This window comes from Tachysurus fulvidraco, chromosome 14, assembly GCF_022655615.1.
Source record: "Tachysurus fulvidraco isolate hzauxx_2018 chromosome 14, HZAU_PFXX_2.0, whole genome shotgun sequence".
Classification (NCBI taxonomy): Eukaryota; Metazoa; Chordata; class Actinopteri; order Siluriformes; family Bagridae; genus Tachysurus; species Tachysurus fulvidraco.
Genome location: NC_062531.1, coordinates 18,247,222 through 18,274,514, shown reverse-complemented (window position 1 = coordinate 18,274,514; position 27,293 = coordinate 18,247,222). Strand labels below are relative to the sequence as shown.

General features: G+C 36.6%; 2 protein-coding genes across 4 annotated transcripts in view; both read right to left on the bottom strand.

Moving 5' to 3' along the window:
• LOC113655954 (ERC protein 2) overlaps positions 1-17,843 on the bottom strand; it is a 197,390-nt gene extending 179,547 nt beyond the window's left edge. For 2 of the 3 annotated variants that reach the window (XM_047822836.1, XM_027166834.2), the window contains exons 1-3: positions 17,679-17,839; positions 13,558-14,449; positions 3,922-4,338 (exon numbers count right to left, since the gene is read on the bottom strand). In XM_047822836.1, coding sequence (XP_047678792.1) covers positions 3,922-4,338; positions 13,558-14,220 — 1,080 coding nt within the window. In that variant the 5' untranslated portion in view covers positions 14,221-14,449; positions 17,679-17,839. Of the gene's footprint in view, positions 1-3,921; positions 4,339-13,557; positions 14,450-17,678 lie in introns of all 3 variants that reach the window. The other variant, XM_027166833.2, reaches the window with a different exon arrangement.
• Positions 17,844-20,465: 2,622 nt separating this feature from the next.
• On the bottom strand, positions 20,466-27,290 carry tlr9 (toll-like receptor 9). The gene is made up of 2 exons (XM_027167061.2): positions 26,987-27,290; positions 20,466-26,118 (listed from the first exon to the last, which is right to left on the bottom strand). Exons 1-2 carry the CDS (start codon positions 26,999-27,001, stop codon positions 22,930-22,932), a joined length of 3,204 nt encoding a protein of 1,067 aa, XP_027022862.1. The 5' UTR covers positions 27,002-27,290; the 3' UTR covers positions 20,466-22,929.
• Positions 27,291-27,293: the final 3 nt, after the last annotated feature.

Genomic DNA, 27,293 nt, shown 5'->3' with positions numbered 1-27,293 from the left:
CAGCTGCATTTTGGACTAACTGTAGCCTATTTATTAAATATGCAGAACAACCACCTAGTAATATTCATAAATGAAAATCATGGAAAGTGTAAGGGGTTCCTAAACTTTTGCATACGACTATATTCAGTAATGCATGTATTCAATTCCCACACATTTCCTAAATGTAACACTCAAGAGGCATCAGTAGGTATCATGTAGTGCCTTTATAAGTATAAATACTTCATTTGAATGCTTTCTTTTACAAAGTTGTTAGAAAAGACAAGGTTTGAAATCAGACAGAAGTCTATAAATTTGAACAAGGACAGTTACTAAGCAACAGCTCTAACTACGGACATTAACGGAAAATGATCCTTAACTGACTGGAGATTTACTTTGTAATGAAATTCTATGAGTTAATGTTTTTAATTAAAACCTCATTAAACATTTCTTTCTTTTTAGACATGTAGGTCTCTTTTCACATGGGTTAATAGTCTCCTACATTGCCAGTAATGCTGTTCAGTGATCCACTGACAGAAGCACCACTTGTTTTAGACCTTGCTTCATCACTACCTAAAGAGATTGATGCAGCAGCTCTCTCACACCTCATCATTTACAGTATACATTCTCCTCAAACGGATTAGGTTCCAAAACTACAGTATAACACTTTTGTTTTATAGGAGCCTACTGAAACCTGCTGGTTATCCCTGCCTCAGACAAGGAGAGGGAGTGTTTCAAAGATTTAATTACTGCTGTCCTGGGTTCTCTTATTAATTGGCACTTTAAATGTCTGTGTCAGCTGCAACACACACACATATACACAACACACACACACACACACACACACACACACACACACACACACACACACACACACACAAATGTGTGTCAATGACAATGCCTTCCTCAAAAACCTTATACAAAAACTTGGTAGAACCATAGTTTTCCAATGCCATCTATGAATAAGCTTCATAGCATCAAGCTGTTTCACAAACACAAAAACATGTTCAATTATATACTACTACTATTCTAATAGTTCAGATCTCTGTTGAGGTTTGATGCTTTGTTCATTAGATAATACATTCATCAGTAGGACAAATATTGTATTTACAAAAACAACCAGTAAGTGTATGAGTGGATATTTTTATGAATTTTGTATGGAGACATCCTGCACCAGCTCAGATACTCCATGTCAAAGATAATTATGTGTTATGAACTAAGTCTGGCTGCATCATGACGGACAGGAGCTGCAGCTAATAAGAAGAGAGAAAATCGTGTCAAAATGATCATTTCGAGGCTGATTTCCCTAGATAGATTTTGTCAAACATGTGCGGTGTTCATTGTTTACCATCTAGGGCTGTCATTAATTATTTTTTACTGAAAACACAAAACTACTCCTAACATGTTGGCTGCATCCAGAAGTGTAGAACAACTATGAACAACTTCAAATACTAAGGTATGGCTTCAACTACCATGTTATGAAAGTTTCTTCCGTAAGTTGCTTGCAATAATATTAGCCAAAAAAGCAAATTTAATCCTGTTGAAATATGCTGTATAAATCTATTTGTTTCAAACTCCCAGATAGATCAAATCCCAGATACAACATCCTAATAGACTTCAGAAATATATCTTTACTAGATATACAGTAGTTTACAATGTTCATTACAAGAGTGTAGGAATTCCTGGCAAGTGTGTCCCCACATAAGCACCCCGATATACAACAAAATAGAAACACTAGGAAGAAGCCAATGGAAACCACAGATTTCTAGCTACACATAAAGTGCCCTCATCAATCCTCACAAACAATGTCTCTTTCCGCTTTCCACCATGACTCAGAAAATGAAAGACATACCATTTAACTTTTCCTTTTAAAGTTAAAAGTGTTCTGTCTCATTAATCACAAGCTTAGACTCACTGAATGTTAGCTGTATAAACAAAGTGCCCAAAGGTCACTATAGCAGGAAACAAGTATAACTTACCTCCAACAGTATTCATGCTTCAGATACTGTAAGCATCAGCCACAGACACACACTGTAATTAACCTTAACGCTAAGCTCTAAAATTGCACTAAAGCAATTACTCTGTATTTCTCTGTTCTTGCACCTGAGGTGAAACAAAATAAAATTTATCAGTAAGATCTTGTACTGGCAAAGATGTCTTTAGTTATGCATGTCCCAGAATTCTTCACAAAGGTGAAGATTTAGAGCAGGGGTGTCAAACTCTGGCCCCCGGGCCAAATTTGGCCCGCGGTGTAATTATATTTGGCGCGCGAGATCATATCAAATGTGCATTACAGCTGACTAGCCGCATGCTCCGGTAATACTAAAAATCCCAGAATGCCTTGTCACTGTATCGACGCGTAGTCATGAACAGCATGCGCCCCTCATTCTCTGTTGGCTTGCTTAACTACCATGTTACAGTCACATCGGGCAAGTTAATTCCACCCTCCACAAAAATGGCCAAACGAAAGATAGACAATAGGAGCTTTCAAGACAGGTGGGAGGCAGATTATCTGTTCACGAATATAAAGGACAGACTTGTTTGTCTTGTGTGCTAACGGAGCTAACGTGTCTGTAACGAAAGAATATAACATAAGAAGACACTATGAAACGAAACATTATAAGAAGTATAAGGACCTGGACGTAAAGCAGAAGCTCCAGAACTCGGAGGAGATGAAAAAAAGTCTGGTTTCCCAGCAGTCTATGTTCATGAAAACAAAATAAAAAGTGAAGCTGCTGTAAGGCTGGCGTTATTGTGGCAGCGGAGATTGCAAAATCTGCCCGGCCCTTTAATGAGGGAGAGTTTGTCAAAAAGTGTATGGTCAAAGTTTGTGACATCGTGTGCCCAGATAAAAGGCAAGAATCAATGTGATCAATGTGCAGATCAATGTGCAGATCAATGTGCAGATCAATGTGCAGAGTAAATCAGAATGTGGAAAACTGAGTTTGAATACATGCATACATACATTTTCTTTATGCACTTTTTCTACTCCAAGGCATGAACTGTAATAGTCGAAAAGTTGGATTTTCATTGAATGAAATCATTATTTTTGGTTGTTTTGTTGTTGGTTTTGAAAAAGATCCACTTCAAAAAGGAACTTAAAATGATAAAGTGAGAGGCATAATTAATTTTATTTATTTAAATAAGAAATGAACACCACTGATGTGTATTATTTCAAATTTCATTTCTTATGTGTTTGTAATATCAAGCTCTGGTTGCTCCAAATCCTGTATTTAAGCAAAACTAAAGTTTGTTTCCATATGAAAAAGGTTGAACATTACATATCAGTTGCAGTTAATCTTTCAATAAATATTCAGTTTGGCCCGTGACTTTATCTCAGTTTTATATTTTGGCCCACTGTGAATTTGAGTTTGACACCCCTGATTTAGAGGGTGAGAAGATTTAGAGGGTAAAAATAAACCTCCTCATGAGAGTGATGTTATATCTATCCTGTTAATCACTATCCAATATACTGTCAGAAAAGTGAAAAATATGCTGATAAGATCAGAAATCACTATGAAAGACTATGCTAAAACAAAGGCTTGCATTTTTACTTTCTCACCTCTAAACCAGCACAATGCCATGTATAGGTAATTGGCTGCAATTACAACTTCTTGTGTCTATCAGCTTTTCATATCTTGATGCTGATAACCCCCCTCCCCCCGACCCCATTGCTTAACTGGGCAATTAAGATTCCTGCCATTGAACCAGTCGAGCATAACTCTGGCAATGAGATATAGTTTAATCCCAATTGAATTAACTTCAATTCCAGTTTGTAATGCTAAAAGTTGTGTAAAAATCTAAGGGCTTCAATATTTACTATTATATTTTTATATAATATAAAACTCCATATATATAAAAAACTTTATATATTTATAAAAACTCCAAAGTGCACAGGCTAATGTAAAAAACATAACATTTAACCCAAACTCTCCAATAACTCACCTCTCTTACGTGTTTATTTTCCTTCTCTTTCAGCTCTAGGATGTCCCCCAGATGACCCAGCCTGTCCTCGGCATGGCAGACTCTCTGTCTTTCTTCATCGGGCAGCCCAGACCTGGTAGGAACTTTTTCCTGAAACATCTCCAGCAACTTTTTGATAGATTCGTCCCGGGTACTCAGTGTCTGCTTCTGTTTTTTCATGCGCTGCTCCATTTCTTCCAGAGTTTTCCTAAGAAGGAAAAGCTCCTTTGTTTGCTGTTCATTTTCAGCCTGGAGAAAATGGAAGTTGTCTTGAGTGGGTTCCAGATAAGTGAAACAGTCAGGAGGTGAACCTAATGAGCTTGCACTGTTCTCTTGCTGCAGGACATCATTCAAGTCTCTCTGGGTGCAAAGCTCATCCTGTAAAGCCTGGATGGCCATCTGGAGGTGTAGGGAAAGCAAAATATATATAATATGTAGACAGATTGGCAGACATATAGAGACACTGTCAGAAAGCTTTACTTTACAGAAATATAAATTCAGAATATAAAAATAATGAGCAAGATAGAGGCAACAGTAGCAAGGATACCTGCCCATAATTCCATAAATAAAAATGTGCTTTTTGAACATTCTACAGTATTTCGTATTTATTTTTCCCATTATAATAACCTCCATTCTTCTGCAAAAACTTTCAACCGTATTTTGGAGCATGAGTATGGGGTTTGTGACCTTTTAGCTACTAGGCCATTAGTGGGGGGTGTGCACTAATGTGGGATAGGAGGTCTGTGATCTATCATATACAATTTTGCATTTCTAGCTTTGTGGCAACAGCTTGCCGATGACCCACATATGGGAGTGATGGTTAGACATACATAGTAATTTAGCCATATTATATTATGTGGTTACACAAACTACCTGGTCAGAAAAAAATCACCAGCTTTCCACAGTATAACCTAGTTTTTACATCAACTTTTCTTTCCCTGATGGACAGGACATATTCCAGGATGACAATGGCAGAATTCATCTTCCTTAAATTGTGAAAATGTGGTTCAGCGAGCATGAGCCATCATTTTCCCAAATGGGCCACCACATAGACCAGGTTTCAACTTCATTTTGAATCTTTGGGATGTCCTGGATAAGACTTTCCAAAGTTGGCTGACTCTTCCATTATCAATACAAGTTCAAGAAAGTAATGAAACTAAACACAGACAGAACTAATCAAAGCAAGAAAGTAATGAAACTAAACACAGACAGAACTAATCAAAGCAAAAGGCGGTCAATAAAAAAATATGAGTGAGTGACTTTTATTTCAGCCTGGCAGTGTAACTAATAATTATGATACCTTCTATTCTAATAAGTAACCTATTTTTATTTTTTTTGTGTGTGTGTTCTCAAAATACTATGAATAAACCAGGCTATATGTAAAAGAAATGTCAGCATTTTTACATCATTTCAATGCCTAAAACTGTTTTTTGAAATTTGATCAATTCTACAGCTGTAACACACACACAAATCTTAATGTATATGGAAATATTTTCACCTAAAAATTATCGTAAGCCTCCCCTGGCAACCATTTCAATTACACACTTTTAAAGTATGTTTTTAAAAGTATCTAGGCTTCAAGCTGAAATTTTCTGCATTAATGTTTTAAAAATGTTACAAATATTTAATGGTAATACAGTATTTAATGTATCTGTACTGTTAAATATGGACACTACATGGTATTAAATAAATTAAATGTGTTACAGTAAAAATAGTATTATTTAATACTGTTTGTTACTCTTTGTTACTGTCATTACATACATCATATTGGACCACATAGCAGCATATACTTCATTTTTGCTTATAGTCCATAGAACAAGACTGGATTATTACATATTAACTACATTTAAAAGTTTTGCAATTTTATTTGTATTCAGGATAGAAATATTACTGTTGTTGCAGAGCACAGACTTTACCATAGGTGGCAGTAGTATTCGTTTTAATTTTTTTCACATCCTGTGGGTGGCGGTATTTCGATTCAATAAAAAGAGGGCTAATGTCAACAATTCATCTAATGCAAATGACCAATATACTTAATTTTTCATGTAACCAAACAATCTAAAAATGTAGCCTGTCTGTCTAAGCCTGTCAGTCCCATTACATTTTAAAGTAAATAAAACTATAAAAGGGCATTTGAAAAGTAATCAAACTGATTTTTTATAGCTCTTTAGATTAAACTATTACAGACCTTGGTTTATTTGGGTAATAAATCATTGAAATAAAAATCTGGCATAAAATGTGTGTCACAGTGTGTCACTAACCTCACTAAGAACAATACCAGAAGTGGCTTTAAAGCCTGCTCTAGTAACTCAAATCTACAGTGAGCCATGAGAAAGTGGGAGCAAAGCAGCGTGCAATCATGGCCTTTGTTTTCCTGTTGAGGACACGGCTCAAACTTGGGTTGATGACATAAGTGTCAGATGATCTCTCTGTATGCCACAAGGGAGATTAAGCAGGACTGGGTGCAGCATTCAGGCATGCAGGTAAGTAGGGGGTACATATTTATGATGCCAATGTTATTCAAGCTATTCAGGCAATTAATGCAAGAAGGAAGAAGGTTCTTCATTGCAATGAAGTAAAAGCTGGTACCCAGGGAAAAGTGGGTCAAATGATGGAGTCATTGATACACATAAACATATATCCCTCCAGAAGAGACAAGTTATACTGTCCATTGGAAAACAAGGAACAGTTCTAGGGCATAGCCATATGGACAATGAGATGGCAAAAAGGGGGGCCAGTCCTTGCTAAAGTCATACCCCAGGTCCTAGTACTTAAAGGACAATACACCAGAAGGTCTTTCTGGCAGAAAAAGCCACCACAGTGGGAGAAAAGGTAGAGTGCAAGCATGAGTATTGACAAAAGGAGCTACAGTTAACTAGGACTAGGACTGTATGGTGGGCTAAACAGTTTCTTCCCACCAGGGTATTAACAGTGATGGTGGATAGCAATGGCTCAAAATGGACCCCAGCTAAGTATTTAAAAAACCTGTCATTAAGTTCACTAGCACAAGCAGGGATATGTATAGCTGGTTTTGACAAGGAGTGGTTCAGCCATGGAGATGGAGTAGACAAAAAGAGAGAGTGAGAGAGAGAGAGAGAGAGAGAGAGAGAGAGAGAGAGAGAGAGAGAGAGAGGGAGAGAGAGAGAGAGAGAGAGAGAGGAAGTAATTGGAGCACCCAGAGAAATTCTGTTGCTAAGAAAGCAGGAATTTTTGGATAAGTGGGCAAGTTTGTTGAGTTGCCAGACTGACAGGTGACTTAAACCTATACTAAAGCACCAAGAAGGCTCTCTAAATACATAAATACTGTAAACACATGTCACAGCCGGAAGCGGAAGGAGACAGACCCGTATGCAGGATAGCTTCAAAGGAAAGGGGTTTAATAAATAATAAAGACAACGACATAAGGCGATAACAAAAGCAATACAAATGAAGACACTTAACAAAGACTAGACATGACGAGGGGTAAACGTAACTAATGATTCCGTGCTGCACTCTGCAACGCGGCCCACTTAAATATAAAAAGACACGATGACACAATAAGGATCAGGTGTGAAGACAGGGAGGGGCAGACGAAGGCGGGGCAGACACGTGACGAAGAAGATAAACAAAAACAGCACGTGGCCAAAAGTCCGGGTTGAGTCCTGACAACACATGAAGACAATAATCTGGCAAGAATTTACAATAAGGGTATATTAATAAATATTACTGAGCATAAACTAACAGTTAAGTAATAAGTCTACAGTATATGTGTACGACGTTTCCGGTGGAGCTTGCAAGACTTGCATACATACACACTATAAGATGTGAACTGTGAAAGAGTGTGCAAGTTGTGAATCTGGAATGAAAGTGTTTCTTTATAGTTGGGTTGTCAAGTTTCTGAAAGTGCATACAAGTGAAAGTGCAAACTGAATAAACATGAGCCCAGAGTCAGATAAGATTCTGCCTGTCTCCGGAGTCTTCCTCAACATCCTTCCAAACAGGGTACTACAGTACATGCTCCCCTCTCCAACCATTGCAAACTCGTGGTCCTTTTGCATAACAGTGCAGGGAAATAAATACATCAAACTCTCTAGTTATATAAATAGATGCCTCATAAATCTTTAAGCAGCTTTATTATTTCAATTACAATGAAAAGGCTGTATTTATAAAAATAAAATGAGTACAATGTCACAGACAGGGACAAAAATTGTTGTACAGATGTACAGACGAAAACATCCTGAAGCATGGTCTGATGCCATTTCTTAAGCAGAGTGGAGGAAATGTTATGGTCTTTGGAGCTCAAAGTTTCTACATTTGTAAATATGTACAGAACACAAGGAATCTTGAATCTGGAAGGTTAGCGTTCCACTTTGCAACACAATGCCATAACCCATGGATGGCCGTTAGCTGGAGCCAGTTTACTGTAAAAATACAATAGGAAAATGATCCAAAGCACTGCTGCAAATTCTGCAATGTATTTAGGAAATAAACTCTAGGCTTCTTGGTCAGCACAATCACTAAACCCTACTCAGCTGTTTACCCAATGGTACTAAAAAAACTACCCATAAATCCAATCCAATTTGTGGATGGTGTTTCAGGAAGCATGGAATGAAATTAATGCAGATTAATTTCATTGAAGGTGTTTCAGGAAGTGGAATGTAATGCAGATTACCTCAAGAAACAATGAAAATGACAGCTACAATGCCAAAAGTGTTCTAAGATGTAGTTGCTAAAAATAGATGATTTTTCCACGAAAGGAAATTCTGAAGCAGTAAATTACTGTTTCAAGGAAAATTGTAAATTCTAAACATGGCAATTTTCCAGCTTATTTGATGAACAATGAAATTACTGTAGTTTAACAGAAGCATACTTCTATAACATTTAGTCATATAAACAACTGAGTTGAGGGTTAAGGATCATGTTATTCTATTGTTATTGTAATTTTCAACTACTATATTATAGTAATTTGCAAAATAACTATTTTCTTTTTTTGGTCATGTTGGAGAGTGCAACCCTGAAGCCATTGCATTGTTATATGTTTCGTTAGAATTTTAACAACTCTTCTTTAAGCTTGGCAATTAAGGGTGACATTCCTGGTTTCTTTCATCTTTAATAGTTTGTTTATTGTACATAATGTACAAAATTTACATTTACATTTATGGCACTTGGCAATGCCCTTATCCAGAGTGATGTACAAAAGGATCTATCAATGAATACAGTACATTAACATTTAGGATACCATCAATCTAAACCTCTGCTCAGGTTTTTCAAATATACACACAAATCAAACAGGGAATATACAGTAAGTGCTAGTTTATGTGTTTCAAAAAGATGTAGGTCTTCACTCATCATTTGAAGATGACTTCAATCCAGTTGTACGGACATCTAGAGGAAGTTCATTCCAACACATTGTTGCCAGAATTGAAAAGAGTCTACCTCTTACCCTGAGAGATTGTGCAACCAGTCAAGCAGCGCTAGTACCTCGTGTGACTGGAAGCCAGTTGAGGAAGGGCAACAGTATCTTGGCATGTGAGGACAAGCAGGTGCAGCTGCATTTTGCATTTTGATTTCGATAAATAATGTTGATGGCCCATAAGTAAGTATATGTTTTGTAAGATTTTATCAGCATCCACCTGTCACAGGCTAAAGCAAGTAATTTATTACCCATTCCCATTATTTTTAATGTCAGAATTTTATTAACTACTCATGAATAAATTATGGTGTCTGTTACTTATGCTTTTTCTTTTGTTCTTTGATTTTCCCCCACAATGCATCTGGTCAGGGTTCCAGTGGTGCCACAGCTTATCTTATCTTTCTATTTGATGATTTATTAAGTTTGACTGGGGGGGCATCATGCATACTGTCAATACTGTTACCATAAATGTAATTAGTGATTTATTTTACTTAATATAATCAATATCTACAAGTAATATCCTTCCAAGGTGTGTGACATATGCTTTTGTGACCTTGAATAACAATTAGCAAATTATCTTGAAATCATCAACCTGTTATTGTCACCCCGTTACTTTTCCAGACTAAGAAGTTTTGGCATATGGGTGACAGAGATGACAGATGAAACAGATGACAGAGATGAAACATATGGGTGCAAGGGTCTAACTGCAATACCCTTAAAAAAATTATATCGCTTAAAAATATAATCACTAATACAGATATACCAAGTACTTACAAAAGAAATAGTATGTAAAGCAATATGTGCAGTATGTTACACATACTGGCATAGTATGTAAGCCAATGTGTGTCCTGTCCTTTGAAATGGTCTTCCAGGTTTTTACATTAACTTTAATTATATTGTATTTTGGACAAATCTCTCTTGTAAAAATATTAATTCACTTGAAATAACCCTCCAAAAATTTGATGTTCTTGATCATCTGAATGACAAATATAAAAAAAATCTAAAACTTAAAACAATCCCAGTTAAAATAGGGACTAAAATACTGCTCATATATATGAAAACTATTTCAGGGCTGACAAAAATATATAAACATTAGGTAGGTAAATCAATACCATAGCCTGAGATGGCACAACACAATTTCATGTCATTTGAAGCTGTCATAATTTCATGAATATTAAAAAAATCGTCAAACTTACTTTATCTTTTCATAAACAAAAATACACCACTTTTAATTGGATTTGAGTGCTTCTATTTAATTTGTTTTATAATTTTACGGTACAATTGTGGTTCTCATTTTCCATGGAAAACTCAGATGTTATTTGTAATTATTTCACTTTGATTAAAGCAAAGGCCATTTAGTCCTGTTGTATTGCTTACTTGTTTGCCAGATTCTTGTCAGATAAGATTCTTATTTAATCCAGAATCATGCAGCTCTAATGCAAACATTAAATGAGCTGCAGGAACAGTATTGATTACAAACATCAAAGCTTATCTAAATCTATATACCCTGCAGCAAAATGGGTTGTAGACTGAAAAGACCAACTGTAGATGAAATAATAATTCCAGAATTCTAAACTGGTTTTGAATGGCCTACTTTAGCAAGAGTCCAGACCTGAATCAAAATACAGATCTGTGGGGTTGCCTAAAGAAAGCTGTGCACTGCTTTGCACTTACCATTTGATGGATCTGGAATGTATTTAAAAGAAAAATTGGGAAAATATTGCAAAGCCAAGATATGCCATGCTAATAGACTTTTACCCAAAAAGACTGAGCGGTGTAATGAAATCACACAGTCCTTTCATTAAAGTATTAGCTTAGGGGTGTTAACACACATGCAACTAGGCTATTTATTTTCTATTTTTTCGCTAAAACGAAATTATGAGGTTTTTGTTTCTTTATTCATATACTTCTATGATTTCACATTAAAGGGTAGTAAATGATCTGATATAATCTAATCGGATTTGACAGTTCAACCTAGTGCACAATATCAGTACAAAACTGACTAATGATAATACTGAAACAATCAGTGTCATCTTGAGCATGCACTGGGGGTGGCAGGGTAGGAAACATAACTATCATGGCTGCCTCATGCAACATGAAAATGGCCAGATGTGGGAGAAGGAAAAAATACAATCACAGTTATCATGCCACCCACACCTCAGCAGCACAATTTGTACCAATTACAGTTCAAAGTTCTTTACTGAAATAACACCAGTAAAACACCAGGCTTCAAGACATAATTGCCATGGCAACATACAAAGAGAACATGCAGCTTGCGCAGGCTGCTATCAGAGAAGCACAAGGTGCCTATTTAACTTAGAGCTGAGATTGGTTAACCTCTTTTGCTCATTGCTTTTCCAACAACTGCGGTGTTATTTATTATACTACATGAAAAACAATGCAAAATGATTAAGCGATTATGACTGATGAATGGAAATATTCTGGTTTCCTTGGAGTTTTGTAGAATAATAGAAATAAACAAAAAAATATGCCTATTTAATCCATTCTATTAATCTGATTCATTGCTCTGAAACACTGGCTGTGAGGTGGGCATACTGCTTAGGTAAAACTATGCACGTACACATACGCACGCACACACACACACACACACACACACACACACACACACATATACACACACACACACACACACACACACACACATACACACACAGACACACACACAAAATTGCAATTTAGCATAAACAGTCCATATACTGGCATGTTTTTGGGAGGTGGTAGGAGACGGAAGAACCTTAAAAAACCTGTGTGGACACGTGGAGAACAAGCAAAATTATGCAAACACAATAACTCAGAACTGAACTAAGACCCTTGATCTGTGATGTAACAATTCTACCTGTTTAACCACTGTAGTCTGCTCTATGATAATTACATAGCTGAATATGATAGCATAGCTGTGATCCTTTGTCCAGAGGTGTTTTTATTGAATGCATTTAAAATTTTACTTTTTCTGTTATTTAGTACATTCAAAATAAAATCTATTTTTTTCTCATTAATCTGCAAAAATGGGTTATTAATACATAATTAATACATAATAATGGGTTATTGATACATAATTAATATATATATATATATATATATATATATATATATATATAGATACATAATTAATATATATTGATACATAATTTATATATATATATATATATATATATATATATATATATATATATATATATATATATATGTGTGTCAATGTAGGTTTTAAAAACAGAAGGACAGAAGGACAGACATCTCGGTCATCTCTCAATTCATAAATCAGTGTTTTATGATAGTCACCAAGTAGAATCTACACCTCTATGACAAATGGTCCACTTCATTTGAACTGATTTTATGATATGAGGAATCCAAGATCAACTGGCCATAAATCAAGGTGAAACACTGTGGTGGTAGTGTTATGGTTTCCTGGATGTTGACCAACAGAGGTTTGAGGGCATTGTGACATCAACGGTGACATGAAATACGCAGCCAATACATTGCTGGAGAGGCTCTGGGACAAGCCCAGCAAAATCATCAGCTGAATATGTCAAGAGGGCCCTTCAAATAGTGGTACATTGATGCTCCCCTTCTGTACTGAAAGAGTTTAGGAAGTTCTGCATATAGAAATGAGAACAATTTTCCAGGGATCCAGGAATTGCCAAGTTTGTAACAAGCCTAAAGTTGGAATCATTACCAAAAGGCTTTAACAAAGAACAAAACAAAAGGTCTGTTTTTTACTATCTATCATAATAAGTAATAAAAACCAATTTATGCTTTGTCATTAACCTCCTAAGAACCGAGCTTTGGTTTGGCTTTGCATTTTAGATGCAGTGATGTCCACGTATGTGGACACCAGGTCGTAGGTTAAACATGATTACAGTGGACAGAATTACAGCAATTTTAGAATCTGTCATTTCATAAAATGAAGGAAATGGAAAGGGTCTGTATGCTTTCTGAACCTTGTAATTTAAAATCTTTATAGTAATGGATCCAAGCTCCTGTCCTGAAGACCCATCAAACATGAATTTCCGATACTCTCAACCTACCTACAGTAGTAAAGCTGATCATGACTTTGAAGTGGGATGAAATGACTGTATTAGAATATATTTCTGTAATAAATAATCAAGGAGAGTTCACATCAACTATGCTAAAATTAGCATATGGATATTAAATTATTTTTACTCAGGCTGTGAAAATGCTAAGTACCAAGCGTTGTGAAATCTTACCTGGTTTTTGTCTTTCATAACATTCATCTTCTCCTTCACTGTGGAGGTCTTTGCAGCACTGTCTTTTTTCACCCCTCGTTTCTTCTTTAATTCAGGACTCCAAAAGGTTTTTAAACTGTTGACTGAAGAGCCAAGACTGCTGTCTCTCACATCTAGCTCTCTCCGTAACAGGGTGTTATCCATTTGCAATTCCTTTAAGTGCTCTATCAGGGGATTTCCTTCTCTTCTGGCCATACTTCGCACAGCTTGTCTCAACAGTGGTGAAGAAGGCCATTGGTGTTGTGGTAGGAGGTACACGGCACCATGATCTCCATATGCTACTGAATCTAAATGAAGATGCCCCAAGGAAGAGCTGATGTTGGGGGTACTGCCCATTATGGCAGATTTTCCACGGCTTGTGCTGCGGCCCAATGTCATAGTGCCTTTTGGGTAAGCAGTGGAGGCTAGAGCCTCATGGTCACTCACATAGACAGGGCCAGAGGCTGCATAGGCAGCATTGAGGGACTGGATATTCTCCATAGAAAGAGTCTTTCTGCCACCTTCACATTCGCTTCCTCTTCTGCCAGCATTTACTCGTCTGTGACTGATTCTAGGAGAAGAATGGAGATTGGGGGAATGCACTGGACTAGCCTCAGCATGGCCAACTGACTGTGCACTATACATATTTTTTAACTAGCATATATGTACCATGAAACCTCAACCTTGTCTCATTCTCTCTTAGCTAACCCTAAGACTCTTATTAGATCTATTGTGGCACGATATTAAAGTCAAATTATCATCTTTGTCCATGGAATTTTCTGTGAACACCATGACAGGCCTGAAGTCAAAATCATCTTGTCATTATAGGTTACAGGATGGAGAGAAACAATTTGAAGTGTGATAATAGCATAACCTGTAGAAGAAAGAAAGAAAGAAAGAAAGAAAGAAAGAAAGAAAGAAAGAAAGAAAGAAAGAAAGAAAGAAAGAAAGAAACGAAGAAAGAAAGAAAGTCTGTCAATTGTCACCTTATGAAAATCATGTTGGCTTCAAAAAAATGCCCACCTGCCATTAATTGTTGACAGTTGCGTCTTTTCAATGTGCTTTTTAATGTCAATAATTCATTCAATAATTCAATGGACCTATTATCCTGCATTTGACAATTAAAATCAATTATAGTTAATTATTTTTCATATGTAAAATCGATGGAATATAAAGCATTGTATATATATGTTTGTTTGGGGTGGTTTTGCAACACTTTTTATTGAAATGGACATTCTGGAGAGAGGGAGAGAGAGAGAGAGAGAGAGAGAGAGAGAGAGAGAGAGAGAGAGAGAGAGAGAGAGAGAGAGAGAGAGAGAAATGGACAGCTGGGCAAAGGGAAATGGCAGAAGGATCTGTATGTAATCAGTATTTTTCCTACAATATTTTATTCGGTCTGATTAAACAACAATAACACTATTATCATTCTGATATTAGGATGATTTAAATTGATAAGTAGATAGAAAATTAAGATATACAATTAATCTATGAGTGACCAGGAAGATAGTCTGCTAAATACCCTATTATCAAGATATTTGGTACTGTTTTGTGATATAGCACCATCTGTTTTTCTTGCTAGAGCAGTTGTACATTGTATTAAGCCTTTATCAATTGTTTAAGCAATGTGCCCCCACCACCCATCCATGCATATAAAATGCAAAATTTGACTGCTGTCCCTCAGTCACATGACATTACACAGACTCTTACACAAATTATGAGGATAAAGATGAGTGGAACAAATTTATAAAATCTATAAAAATCTATAAAATAACTGCAAGAACTTTGTACCACAATTTATTAACAAGAGTTAATTAACAATAGAAATTTTAAAAGCTTTTGTTGTTAATTTGTATTCCATGAAAGTAGCTAGCTAATAGAATGCTCTATTAAGAGGGAACTACTACAGAAACCAAAGACATCTTTCTTAAAATGTTTTCCAAATGTGAGCAAAGATAGCCAGTAAATAAATCAGATTTTTTAAACCACACTGAACAGAAATGAGAAATGTGCTGATTCCACTGAGTATAATGTATTGGAAGAGCAAATCCTATGATTACAGAGTTTTGTCTATAAGTAGTAATTAAGAGGGTTTACACTAACCGTCCTCCAGGTACACCTGTACACCTGCATACGCATGCACTTATAAACCAATTGTGTTGCTAATAGTGCAATGCAAAAGATCATGCAAAAACAGGTCAATAGCTTCGGTTAATGGTCACAGTCAAAATCTGAAAAAACAAAGTGATCTCACTGATTTAATCCATCGCATGTTTGATGGTGCCAGATGGGCTGGTCTGGGAATTTCAGTATCACTGAGTATCTTCGCACTATTCCGTGTAAACCCTTGAGACTGTCGTGTGTGAAAATATTTAACTGAACATTAACTGAAGCTCTTGACCTGCATCTGAAGAAATGTTTACTTTGCACTGCAGTCACACAGTTGGCTGTTTAGGCAAATGCATGAACTACTGAACTTAAAAATGAAATGAAAACTAATAGGGTCTCACTATATCTATATATATATATATATATTTAGTAAATGACTGTAGTTTGCCTTTGCTAACCACATGCAAGCCAAAAGCAAGAAGCATTACTCCCTTAATTGCTTTCTTTATTAAGCATGCTTCTGAGTCCAGTTACACTGTTCATACCAAATGCACTGAGATCCATTAGAGCTTGTTCCCTCTTGGGGCTACTTTAACGGGACTGATGAGTATGGTTAATTTAGAAAAGGCTATAAGTGAAAACACTTACTGTATAAGTGAAGTACCTAAGTACAGATTCTATATAATCAGGTCCAGTATGATGAGAAAATAAGTTCCAACTGACCTACTGTACTTACTGATCTATCGACCAAGAAGCAGGGACAAACACATCATTTTCTTTGTTGATCAAACCGTATAAAAACATATAGAATGTGTAATTAAAAGTTACATTTTTAACTATAATATTTGCTGCTACTTAGCCAAAAAATTTTTTTTAAATTTCACAAATTTTCTGTGCTTCTTTGTTGGTATTGTTCATACTGTAGCTAAGTGAGAAACGAGTGTGAGGCATGGTGTCAGAGCTTTCGAGCATTCATTCACACCTCTCAACAAGCGAGTCACAGTGGAAGTACTGTATAAAGGCAGTTGGAACCCTCCGGTTTAATTAAATGAAATTTCTTAACTGTGTCCCCTGTATTCTTGTGAACTGCCCAGTGATAATTTCTCATTGTGTTGTGGAGTTCATTAGTTTGTTTACTGGGTATTAAAGTGCATACACACAGAAGCATGGATAGCCAAACTGCAACCTACATGATTGTGACAGTTTTAGAGTTCAGATATTGGTAGTAAAAAAAAAAAATAATAAACCTAAAATAAATCTATAGGGTTATAGCACAAAGTATAAAGGGCCCTAATCGAAATAACAGTCATCCTATAGTAAAATGCAAAAGGCAACAGACGGATGGGCGTCCGAAATCCTTCCTCTCAGTTAAAATGATTGGTTGTTGAGCTCATATAAATAAGCCTGGCTTGGGGGAGTGGATAAGGAGATTGTTAATCACTGCACATGTCAATCCCTTTGGATAAAAAAGAGCTCTGGTTTGCTAGCAATAACAACCAATATCCAGGAACTAATAATATTATAAAAGCCTAGATATTATTAAGTACTATCAGACAACATGATTAATCGTTAAAAGCTTTACATTTTTTCTGGCCTATATCTGAGTTCAGTTCGTAAGGGATAAAAGTGATGATAGAATGAGGATGGCCAGTATTTCTCCATCATATTGTATTTTTTCTCACTTTCAGTTAGCTGATAAAAGCATTAAAAGCCACCACCAGTCGCCACTTGACCGTAAAGTAGATTCAATATTTTTCCCCATACAAACGAGCACGTGTCATACGGTACAGTATAATGTAGGGAGCGCCACAGCACAACAGATTATGAAAGCTATTTACAAATAAAAATAAAAATGCAGATTATGCGTGTACATGTTTTTATAAACAGCAGGACGTCTCGCACATACGTCAAAAACGTTTTACAGGTATGATCGCATGCAACAACAACAAAACGCCTTCATAATGTTTGAAATCTCTGATTTTAAATGATAAACTCACCGGCTGAAGTACGGACCTGTTCTCTACGTCAGTCAGTAAACTCAATGTCCCGCACACATCGCGCGTCCACGCAGCCGCGCATCACGTTGCGGGTGCGCGCTCTGCTCGCTCACGTTGAATGAGATTAAAAATGACAGGAGATATATTTTTGTTTTGTAGTCCTTAAAACAAGTCTACCATGGACCCATTTAGCCCATTGTATTAAAATACAGCTGATCTAAAGTTTCACATACAACCGTATGTAGAGTTTAAAATAATAATAATAATAATAATAATAATAATAATAATAATAATAATAATAATAATAATAATAAAGTCCTTCTACTGGTCTGAATTCACAAAAAGTCTATAATAACAAAATTAAGCAATCTACAATCGTGGTGATATTTAAGCATCGCAGAACGCACACAACAGAAAACAGTGAGCCACTATCTCCTTCTTGGCAACTTAAATCAATCTGCCCATGTTTTTCTGACTTGTGTATTGACTTGTATCTACGTGGTTTTATGCATTGTGCTGCTGACATTTATTCAGACCATTAGTTCAAGTAAATTGAAATTAAAATTCTACTCAAGATAGACACATGTCCACATCCTTTTGGTCCTATATGGTATTGGTGCCCGTAGCCCTACTGTAGCATTGTGTTGTGATCAGTTAATATAGATTATATAAAAAAGGATGATCATATTAATTTAAGGGGGGGACGGTGGCTTAGTGGTTAGCACGTTTGCCTCACACCTCCAGGGTTGGGGGTTCGATTCCCGCCTTCACCTTGTGTGTGTGAAATTTGCATGTTCTCCTCGTGCCTTGGGGGTTTCCTCCCCGGTCCAAAGACATGCATGGTACAGTAGGTTGATTGGCATCTCTGGAAAATTGTCCGTAGTGTGTGATTGCGTGAGTGAATGAGAGTGTGTGTGTGCCCTGTGATGGGTTGGCACTCCATCCAGGGTGTATCCTGCCTTGATGCCCGATGACACCTGAGATAGGCACAGGCTCCCCGTGACCCGAGAAGTTCAGATAAGCGATAGAAAATGTAGTTCTTTTTAACTGTTAAGGAGTGTGATCGTAATGTGTTTGGTGCGTTTAATTTGAATTTGGCAAGCGATGACTGGATGAGGGGAAATCCAGGTAAAACTATGAGTATTTAGGACATTCCAGGCATTTTGAGGATCGCCCTGCCTACAGCCGCAACACAGAAAAACATACAGGCCGTTTTCCAGTGTACAGGCATATGGCCATACAATTGTAAAAATTTTCAGGACTGTGACTTTGCGCCTTCTCAAGTCACAGATCGTCCTGATCCATCTGGGGCTCTTCAACAGAACTCCTCTCCATCTCACCTGCCACATGGCTCCTCTTCAGCTCACCTGCTGCCCGGCTCCTCTCCTCCTTACCTGCCGCCCGGCTCCTCTCCAGCTCACCTGCCGACCAGCTCCTCTCCAGCCACTCATGCTGTCCACCTGCACTCTGATGAGATGCCAAGCACCTCAGGGTCCATCGTAGGTCAGTCGTTGAGTCCATCACTCATTAGGCCATTTCCAAAAGCAGGCCCAAGGAAAGAGACAGGTAGGGGTAGGAAGAAGAGGCACTCGGAAATCCTCACTGATACACCAGTGAAGCTGGCACTGGAAGAGGAGGAGCGTTTAAATTTAAAGTGTTGCCATTTGTAGTACACAAATGTGGTTACTTTGCCTAAAATTTTCAGATGTGTAGCCTAAAAAAAATGTAGTTTTAGGTGCTGAAGAAAAAGTGTTACGACCATACCCGGTCTCCCCTATTGTATTTCAGGATAATATTTAAAACATTTAGTCATGTGTTGGATATGCCTCTAATGTTATATGTTTCTTGTGAAAAAGAAAAATTTATTTAATGCGAATCATATATGAAAGCAATTAATTTTACACATTACAAAATTATATAGAATGTTACATTGTATATACATTCTAAAAACAACATTTTCTTTGAACGGCTGTCATAGCTATGTATATGTATAATTAAGACAAAATGTTATTCAATTTCCTAATTTATTATAGATAAACATAATAAAATAAAATAAATGTAGATATTTTAAAGTAATATTTATTAATATCAAGAATTTCTGAAAGCCCGGCACACTAGCTCATATTAGAAAGCCGACTTTGGCTATTGAGGAAACTGACGTTTTACTCACTCTCATTTTCTACCGCTTATCCGAACTACTCGGGTCACAGGGAGTCTGTGCCTATTTCAGGCGTCATCGGGCATCAAGGCAGGATACACCCTGGACGGAGTGCCAACCCATCGCAGGGCAAACACACACTCTCATTCACTCACGCAATCACTGACCTTTTAATATCGCAAATTATGTATTATGTATATTAAGTAAATTTTTGTCTTCATTACAGACAACAGTCTCATTTGCAGCAGTTAAAACAACACACAAAAATAATTACTAAACCCATAATTAATCTAGTGTTTAGCAGTGCCAAAAAAGTTGGGGAGTTAAGTTGGTACAGCATTGTTGGCTTACAGCTCCAGGGACCTGGGTTTGGTGTTGAGCTTGTTCTCCCACATAACCATGTGGGTTTCTTCTCACCTCTGAAAAATAGTAGAGGGACTGGATACACTACAATGCCCCTGGTAGTGAATGAGTCTCTAAATGTGTGTGCATGGTGTCATGTGGATGTCTGGCTTCCCACCCCTTGTGTATTCCAATATTGGAAATGTATTGGCTGATTTAAGAACTTGAAAAAGGGAGCGCACAGTTTCTATAGAGCATCAGCACACATCTCCAAATAGAAAGGGGTATAAGAAAGTAAATTAGTTTATGGTGAACAATAAAAAATACAGAGTACATACAGAGGAAGCATCTCACCATCATATTAGAAAATAATTGTAGATATTTCAAAAAGCAAAATGATTTCTATTGAGTTTATGTTTTCATCATCAAGTCCAACTGCCTTACTGCAGGTGAGCTCAAATGTGAGAGGTGCCTGAGCAGTAGACATCTGTGATTTCAAAGAGAGAGACATGGTTTGAAAGGATAATCACTGTGAAATGTTGGAGAATCCAGAAGGACTAGCAGCACACGTAAAAGTAAGACATAAAGTGTCAAAAAAAAACAACAACATATGATTATGGTGGTGTTGAGTGCCAATTGGAAAACATATCTTCATTATACAACCATATCTCCCTGAATCATACACACTGAGCTTGTGTTCTCAATACTAAAGAACCCTAAAGGTTATACAGGATATATACAACCCAGTTGCATACATAACTAGAAATCTGTCATAGGTTGTGAGAATCTCATGGATGATGAAGTGCCATGAGAAATAGGACTCAACTCAGGAATTTTCTAATGGACAGACATGACCCACTGTAAGAACTGTTACCGGATCTTGTAGAAACTGGAGAAGGAATATAGTGACATCCAGTTAGCAATAGCATAAACCTACTAAGGCATCACATCACTAAATAACACCCATAAAGAGGAGAGTAGCATCTATGTAGTCTGTCTAATAAATATAATAATAAATAATAGTAAATACTAAATAAATAATGAAATACTAAATAAATACTTAATTATATCAGACAGCTAATTTGGATCTTTTCAGTTCAAGGGTAACACCACCAAATCAGGCCTAACTGTAACCAGTTACTAGCTAATTTTACTAGTTAGCTACCATTCTTGCTTAGATAATAGGATAATTTTAGTAGATTAGTAGTCACTGATAAAGATACAATCCTTTACAAAAGTACACATATTTTTAAGAAGTAGCCAGTCAGTAAATATTTCCACTGATCTTTGACTCAACTGTTTAACATATTAATGGAATTTAATCTAAATAAATACATTTTTAAAAATGTACATCTATAAAATCTGACAATTATGGTATTTCCTGTTCCTTCTTTGTATTTTAGATCAGTACTTCCCAACCTATTTCAATTTGTGAGGCTCTGTATCTATTAACTATAAACTGGGGTTCAACAACACTAACCAACATTGATGGGTAGATGCCTACACAAGCCTTGAAATTACATTTACATTACTTTTGATTACTGAAAATGCTTTTTGCCAAAAGTTTGTTTAAATTTTATTATTTTTTTTCCAAAAAATTCAGGCAATTTATAGATTGTGCTGGGGGTATATCATGTAAAAAATGACACTTAATTTATTTGTGACTCATCATCACATGAGACTAGTTGACATGCAACGTGCAATTATATAAGTGATACACCCTAGTAAGCTGAACTTAAAGTTAGGTAGCTAGCCAATGGGTAATGTACGGTGGCCGGGAAGTGCAAAACAAAATAGCAAATCCGGATACAAAATAACAATTCCAAGAGACATAACAATTGTCTTTGCTATTTAATTGTTAATAGCGCCCCTAGTGGATAATATCCAGCTTGACAATAGTACATATGTATTGTACATGAGTTAATTATTAATATTGTTACATGTGATTTATTCTTTAAAAATTAATCCACAGAAAGAATTATAGGAAGGATCAGCCTATTTAAAAAAAAGAAGATTAAATACACTCAAAATAAAAAGAATGCTTTAGAATATACAGAAAGTTGTAAATTACAGATTTATCATCACTTTTTAGTTCCAAATATACATATATTATATTTATAGTACATGATGTTGCAATAAAGCTGGCAAACCCTTTCCAGGCATATGCAAAAACAGTTATGGTATCATTGAGGCCCAATATTAATTACTCACTCATTCACTCACTCAATCACTCACTCGCTCACTCCTTTTCTACCGCTTATCCAACAATATTAATTATAAAAAGAAAAAAGGGAGGCAGCAGACAATGTTCAAGAACATTTTACAAAATCATGAAACATACATAACATACATAGGTAGTTATGGAGCCTCACAATTTTTGGTTTTAGGCATTTTGAATTTGCTTCATGTAGATTTCATCCAAATATCACATTTCATTAGATTTCATCCAAATACCACACAAGCCAGTAGGTGGACTGGCTCTATAAATCATCCCTTTAGGTGGCATGCGATGGACTGGCATCTGGTACAAAGTGCAGTCCTGCCCCCAGATGAGCTTTGACACTCATACACTTTGATGTTAATAAACATAATCGCTGTCGGTAATGTCTCAAAGAAACAATTAAATTAATTTTTGCAGGTAGTTTTGCTTTCACATATTCAGTGTATAAAAATAAACAAAACACGTTAAATGAACAGGCCTTCTGAATTTCTTATTATGTTTAGGGTAAACATCACATCTTGGTGCCTCTTTTAGAGAATATCATTAGATAGGAAGCTTTCTGTGACCTTTTTATTATAGGATCTCACTATGTCAGATGCTAAAGCAATGTGCAAGTTATTCCAGAAGAGAGGCTGGGCTCGAGGGTTCTTAGGCCAGGAGAGAACCGACTTTCTGCAGAGTCTCTTTCTCATCTGCAGGTATTTGAGCTTGGGGAAAAGAGGATCCAGGAGGACTACAATTGCAACATCGACTTTCTCATCTAGCAATCTCTGTTGGACCAAAAGAAAAGCTTGCTTTATTACCCCATTCAAAGAAGCACAGCCACCCTGGTTAGTCAGCACAAACACTGTTTTCCTGCTGTTGTACACCGAATTATGCAGATTCTCAATGCATGGTACTCCTGGTACCCAGTCCCGTTCCTCCAGACAAAGCCGGAATTTCCATCTTCCTCTGCTTTCCAAGTTAATCAACATCTCATTATAGATCCAATCTCTCACTGCTTTATTCTTTGTATCAAACACCACAAATGCATCATGTTGGTTGCTCATGTTGTTTCCTTGAAGTGGAGTATAACCCTTGTGTCCTGCCCACAATATCTGGAAACAGTACCACAGGTCCCAGCCATATAGATGCCTTAAAAGGGGGATTGCAGTTGCTGCAATAGTAATAAGGAATGTGAAGATAAAAGAAACACTGCCAAATATCTCCTGGCAGGAGCGAGGGTCAATGGTAAGGACATTTACTCCTGTAAGAGATTCAGGAAAACCACAGCGAACATCTGTAGTGAGGTGTGGAATATCCACAGCACTTTTTCGCAGAAACTCAGTAAACCAGGAAGTGGCACAGCTACATGTAAATGGGTTAGCATGCAGTGTTAGCTTGCAGGAGGTCTTGGCATTGGTACAATTGGTGTTACCATTCTGTAATAATGGTGGAACAGCATGCATCACTAAGATCTTCAACTGGTTGTGATTGAGCATCAGTTCTTTAAGACCTGTTGCCTGACTAAAGAAAGACTCTGGAATTGCACTTAGTCGGTTGTGACTGAGGTCCAGGCTTCTAAGTTTATTGCCAAAGTGAATAACAATGTCTGGTAAGTTAGAAAGATAGTTTCCACTGAGGTTCAGATAGCATAGATGACTAAGAACTGAGATATTTGGCCAGGGAAAGTAATTCAATAGGTTTGAGTCCATCCTGAGCACACGGATACTTAGAGGAAGGTTAACTATGGCTTGGGGGGAACATGATCTAAGCTGGTTGTCTGAAATGTCCAGGTATGTAAGGTTTGTCAACCCCTGAAAGAATCGTATGTACTGATCTCCTCTGGTGTCCCACATGATGTCCAAACGATTTCCAGAGAACAACAAACATTTTAAAGATGTGCTATTAATAATGCTAGATATTCGCATGCCAATATTATTGTTTGCTAAACTAAGAACTTCAAGTGAAGTCAAGTTCTTTATGAAATTAAAGCGGTGCCCTATTCCACGCATGTGAAAATGGAATTCATTGTTGCTGAGATCAAGAACCTTAAGTGTGCTCCTTAGCTCCTCAAATGCTTCTTTAAAGTAAAGGTCAATACGGTTGTGTGCCATGTTGAGGTATACCAGTTTGTTAAGAGGATGGAACTGTTGGCCATTTAAAGCTTGACTCATATAGTTATAGGATAGGTCCAAGCAAACAGTTTTCTCCATTCCTTTGAAAGTACTTACATTCAAAAATGGGATATTGTTTTTTGATAGGTCAAAAAAGAGTTTTCTATAACAGTGACACTTTTGGAAATACCACATGGAAAAATGTTTTGGACATTCTTCATCAGTGCAATGCAAAAGGTTCATCTGGAGCTTTGACTCGAATGCAGGCATGTCTTGAAGCTGCTGGTGGTCATAATTCTCATATCCATCCGGTGTCAGGGCTATATTAGAGCTTTCTGTGTAGTATGGGTTGATAGTTAGCATGTTCTGTGAAAGCACAACCTTTTTCAAGGATCTCACCTGGTTAAATGCAGTTATATTGCAAGAATTAATGAAGTTCAAGCTCAGGTCCAGATACTCCAGTAGTGGTAGGTTGAACAAAGGCTCAAGGCTATTGTTCGACAACCGATGAAAGAAAAGCCCACTTAAATGAAGTTTCCTCAAGGACTTCATTTTGCTAATTGAGGGTGACAGTATCAGCTCTGAAAATATTTTCTGAGGTATATAGTTATAGAGAAGGTTCAGGGAAACAACACCCTGGAGTTCCTCAAAAAATGTACCATTTTGGATGCTGAAGGCAAGGAGATTTTCAGAGAGGTCAAGCGTCTTCAGTTTCTTTAGATGTGCAAAAAGATTTTTAGGAATGGAATAGATTGAGTTTCCCCGTAGACTAAGGTTAACAAGAGAGTCTCTCTGGTCAAAAAAGGCTTTGTGATGCAGGTCTAATGATGAATTATTTGGGCAAGGAATACAAGGGTTAGCTGCATGATCACACCTTTGGCAGTTCCATTCCAGGTTAAGGAAACTGAGTTTAGTTAGGTTTGAGAAGGAGTGTTCCTGAATCTCTGTAATCATGTTTTCTTTCAGGTCTAGACTTTCCAGTGAGGGTGGCAGTTGCATGGGAATAGAGGTGATATTATTAAAGCCAATGGTGAGGTTCTGAAGCTTAGTTAAATCCTGAAACACCCTTTGATCAATGAAAAATGATCCGTTACAGGGGTTGGCATAGTAGCAATTTTTGGCAAGAAGCAGTTGTTTGAGAAATGGTGTACCCAGAGGTTGTTCAATCCGGAAAATATTGTTAAATTCTAATCCCAAAACCTCAAGATGCTTAGGTAGGAGAGGAATTGTCTTGAGGCTATTTCCTGCCAGTTGAAGAAATGCCAAGTTCTTTAGATTAACAAAAGCATCATGGTCAATAATCACTTGGCATGAAGGTAATTTCAGTGCTTTGAGGCGACCAGGCAAACAATTCCACATCAAACTTAAATGTTGAAGATTTGGAATACCTGAGAAATCATCACTTTTTACTTGATGTATACGATTTTCGTCCAGGTTTAATGAGATGATAAAAGGGGACTTAAATTTAGGGATGCCCGTGAGGTCTCTGTGCTTGCAGTCTAAATGTATGTTTCCATCGCTGTCTGTGTTATTGTCACAAGGGTAGAATTTAGGGTTCATTGATTTGACCAAACACAGTTGATCCAGTACAAAAAACAGGTACAATCCAGTCCCGAACATGACCTACAAGCATAGGCACATGTTAAATGTAAACTTGATAAACATTGATTTATAGTATGATACTTCACTAACACAACTGTACTACTGTACTATATGCTTTAACATGTTTCTGCCTTGTATGGGTGTATAAATCTTTTTAAATTTTCATGCTATATTTACCAAACTGTTAATTAGGCATGATGCTCTACATATTACATTTTGGATAAATCAAACCTTATTCAAAATATGTTCCTTAAAAATGCATGTGAATCTATAATCAGTGTGGCTCTGTAAGAACAGCTATTACATGTACAGTACATATCATTTTAGCAATAATTTGTCAAAATTATTAGGCTAAATGTCTTCTTGTCAATCTGTGTAGATACAAAAAGTTACATTAAAGGGTGTACGATAGTCACTAGTTACAAAGGTGTACACTGAGGAAACGTGATAATCTATTTGACATTAAACTATAATAATAACATTAATAATCTCATTATTAGCCAAATTGCATGCAATCTTCAGATAAGAAAAAAAAATCCTGTCTACTGTAACTACCAAAACTTTCTTCATCTTGTCTAATATATTATATCCAACATAACAGCAGAATATGATATATTATGTGGATTTTTGATTATTATTCAATTAAAATACTTTTCTTATTTAGCCATGATTCTCTTTCATACATTGGCTATATTTATTTATGCCTATATATTATTTGTTGAAAAAAAAAAAAAAAAAAACCCCACAGGAAATATAACGTCAAATCCATAAAGAATGGCACATTATCATGTCTCAAGTCATAAAATTAAACCTCTGATATAGCCTAATTTCTTAGATTTCTTGGTTCTTACAATGAATATAATTTTTTTTTCAACAAAACATTACTTACCCAGAGCATCTGCATCTTTACTTGTAGATTTGGCTTTTACAGATAAGGAATCAATCGAAGAAAACACAGCTTCACATAGCATTCTTGCATTTACAGAAGTGAAAGTATTCAACACAGAGTAACATAACAGCATGCAAATCACCCTACTTTTAAACACAGATGGTCAGGCCGCCATGTGACAGAAGACCTCATAAGGTAGCATTATCTTAATTATTTGTGTCAAAAGGAAAAAGCTAAATGAAATAAAAATAGCACTTGTAAAAGTGTGAAAGTGAAAAGAAGAAAGGAAAGAATTATAAAGATATGC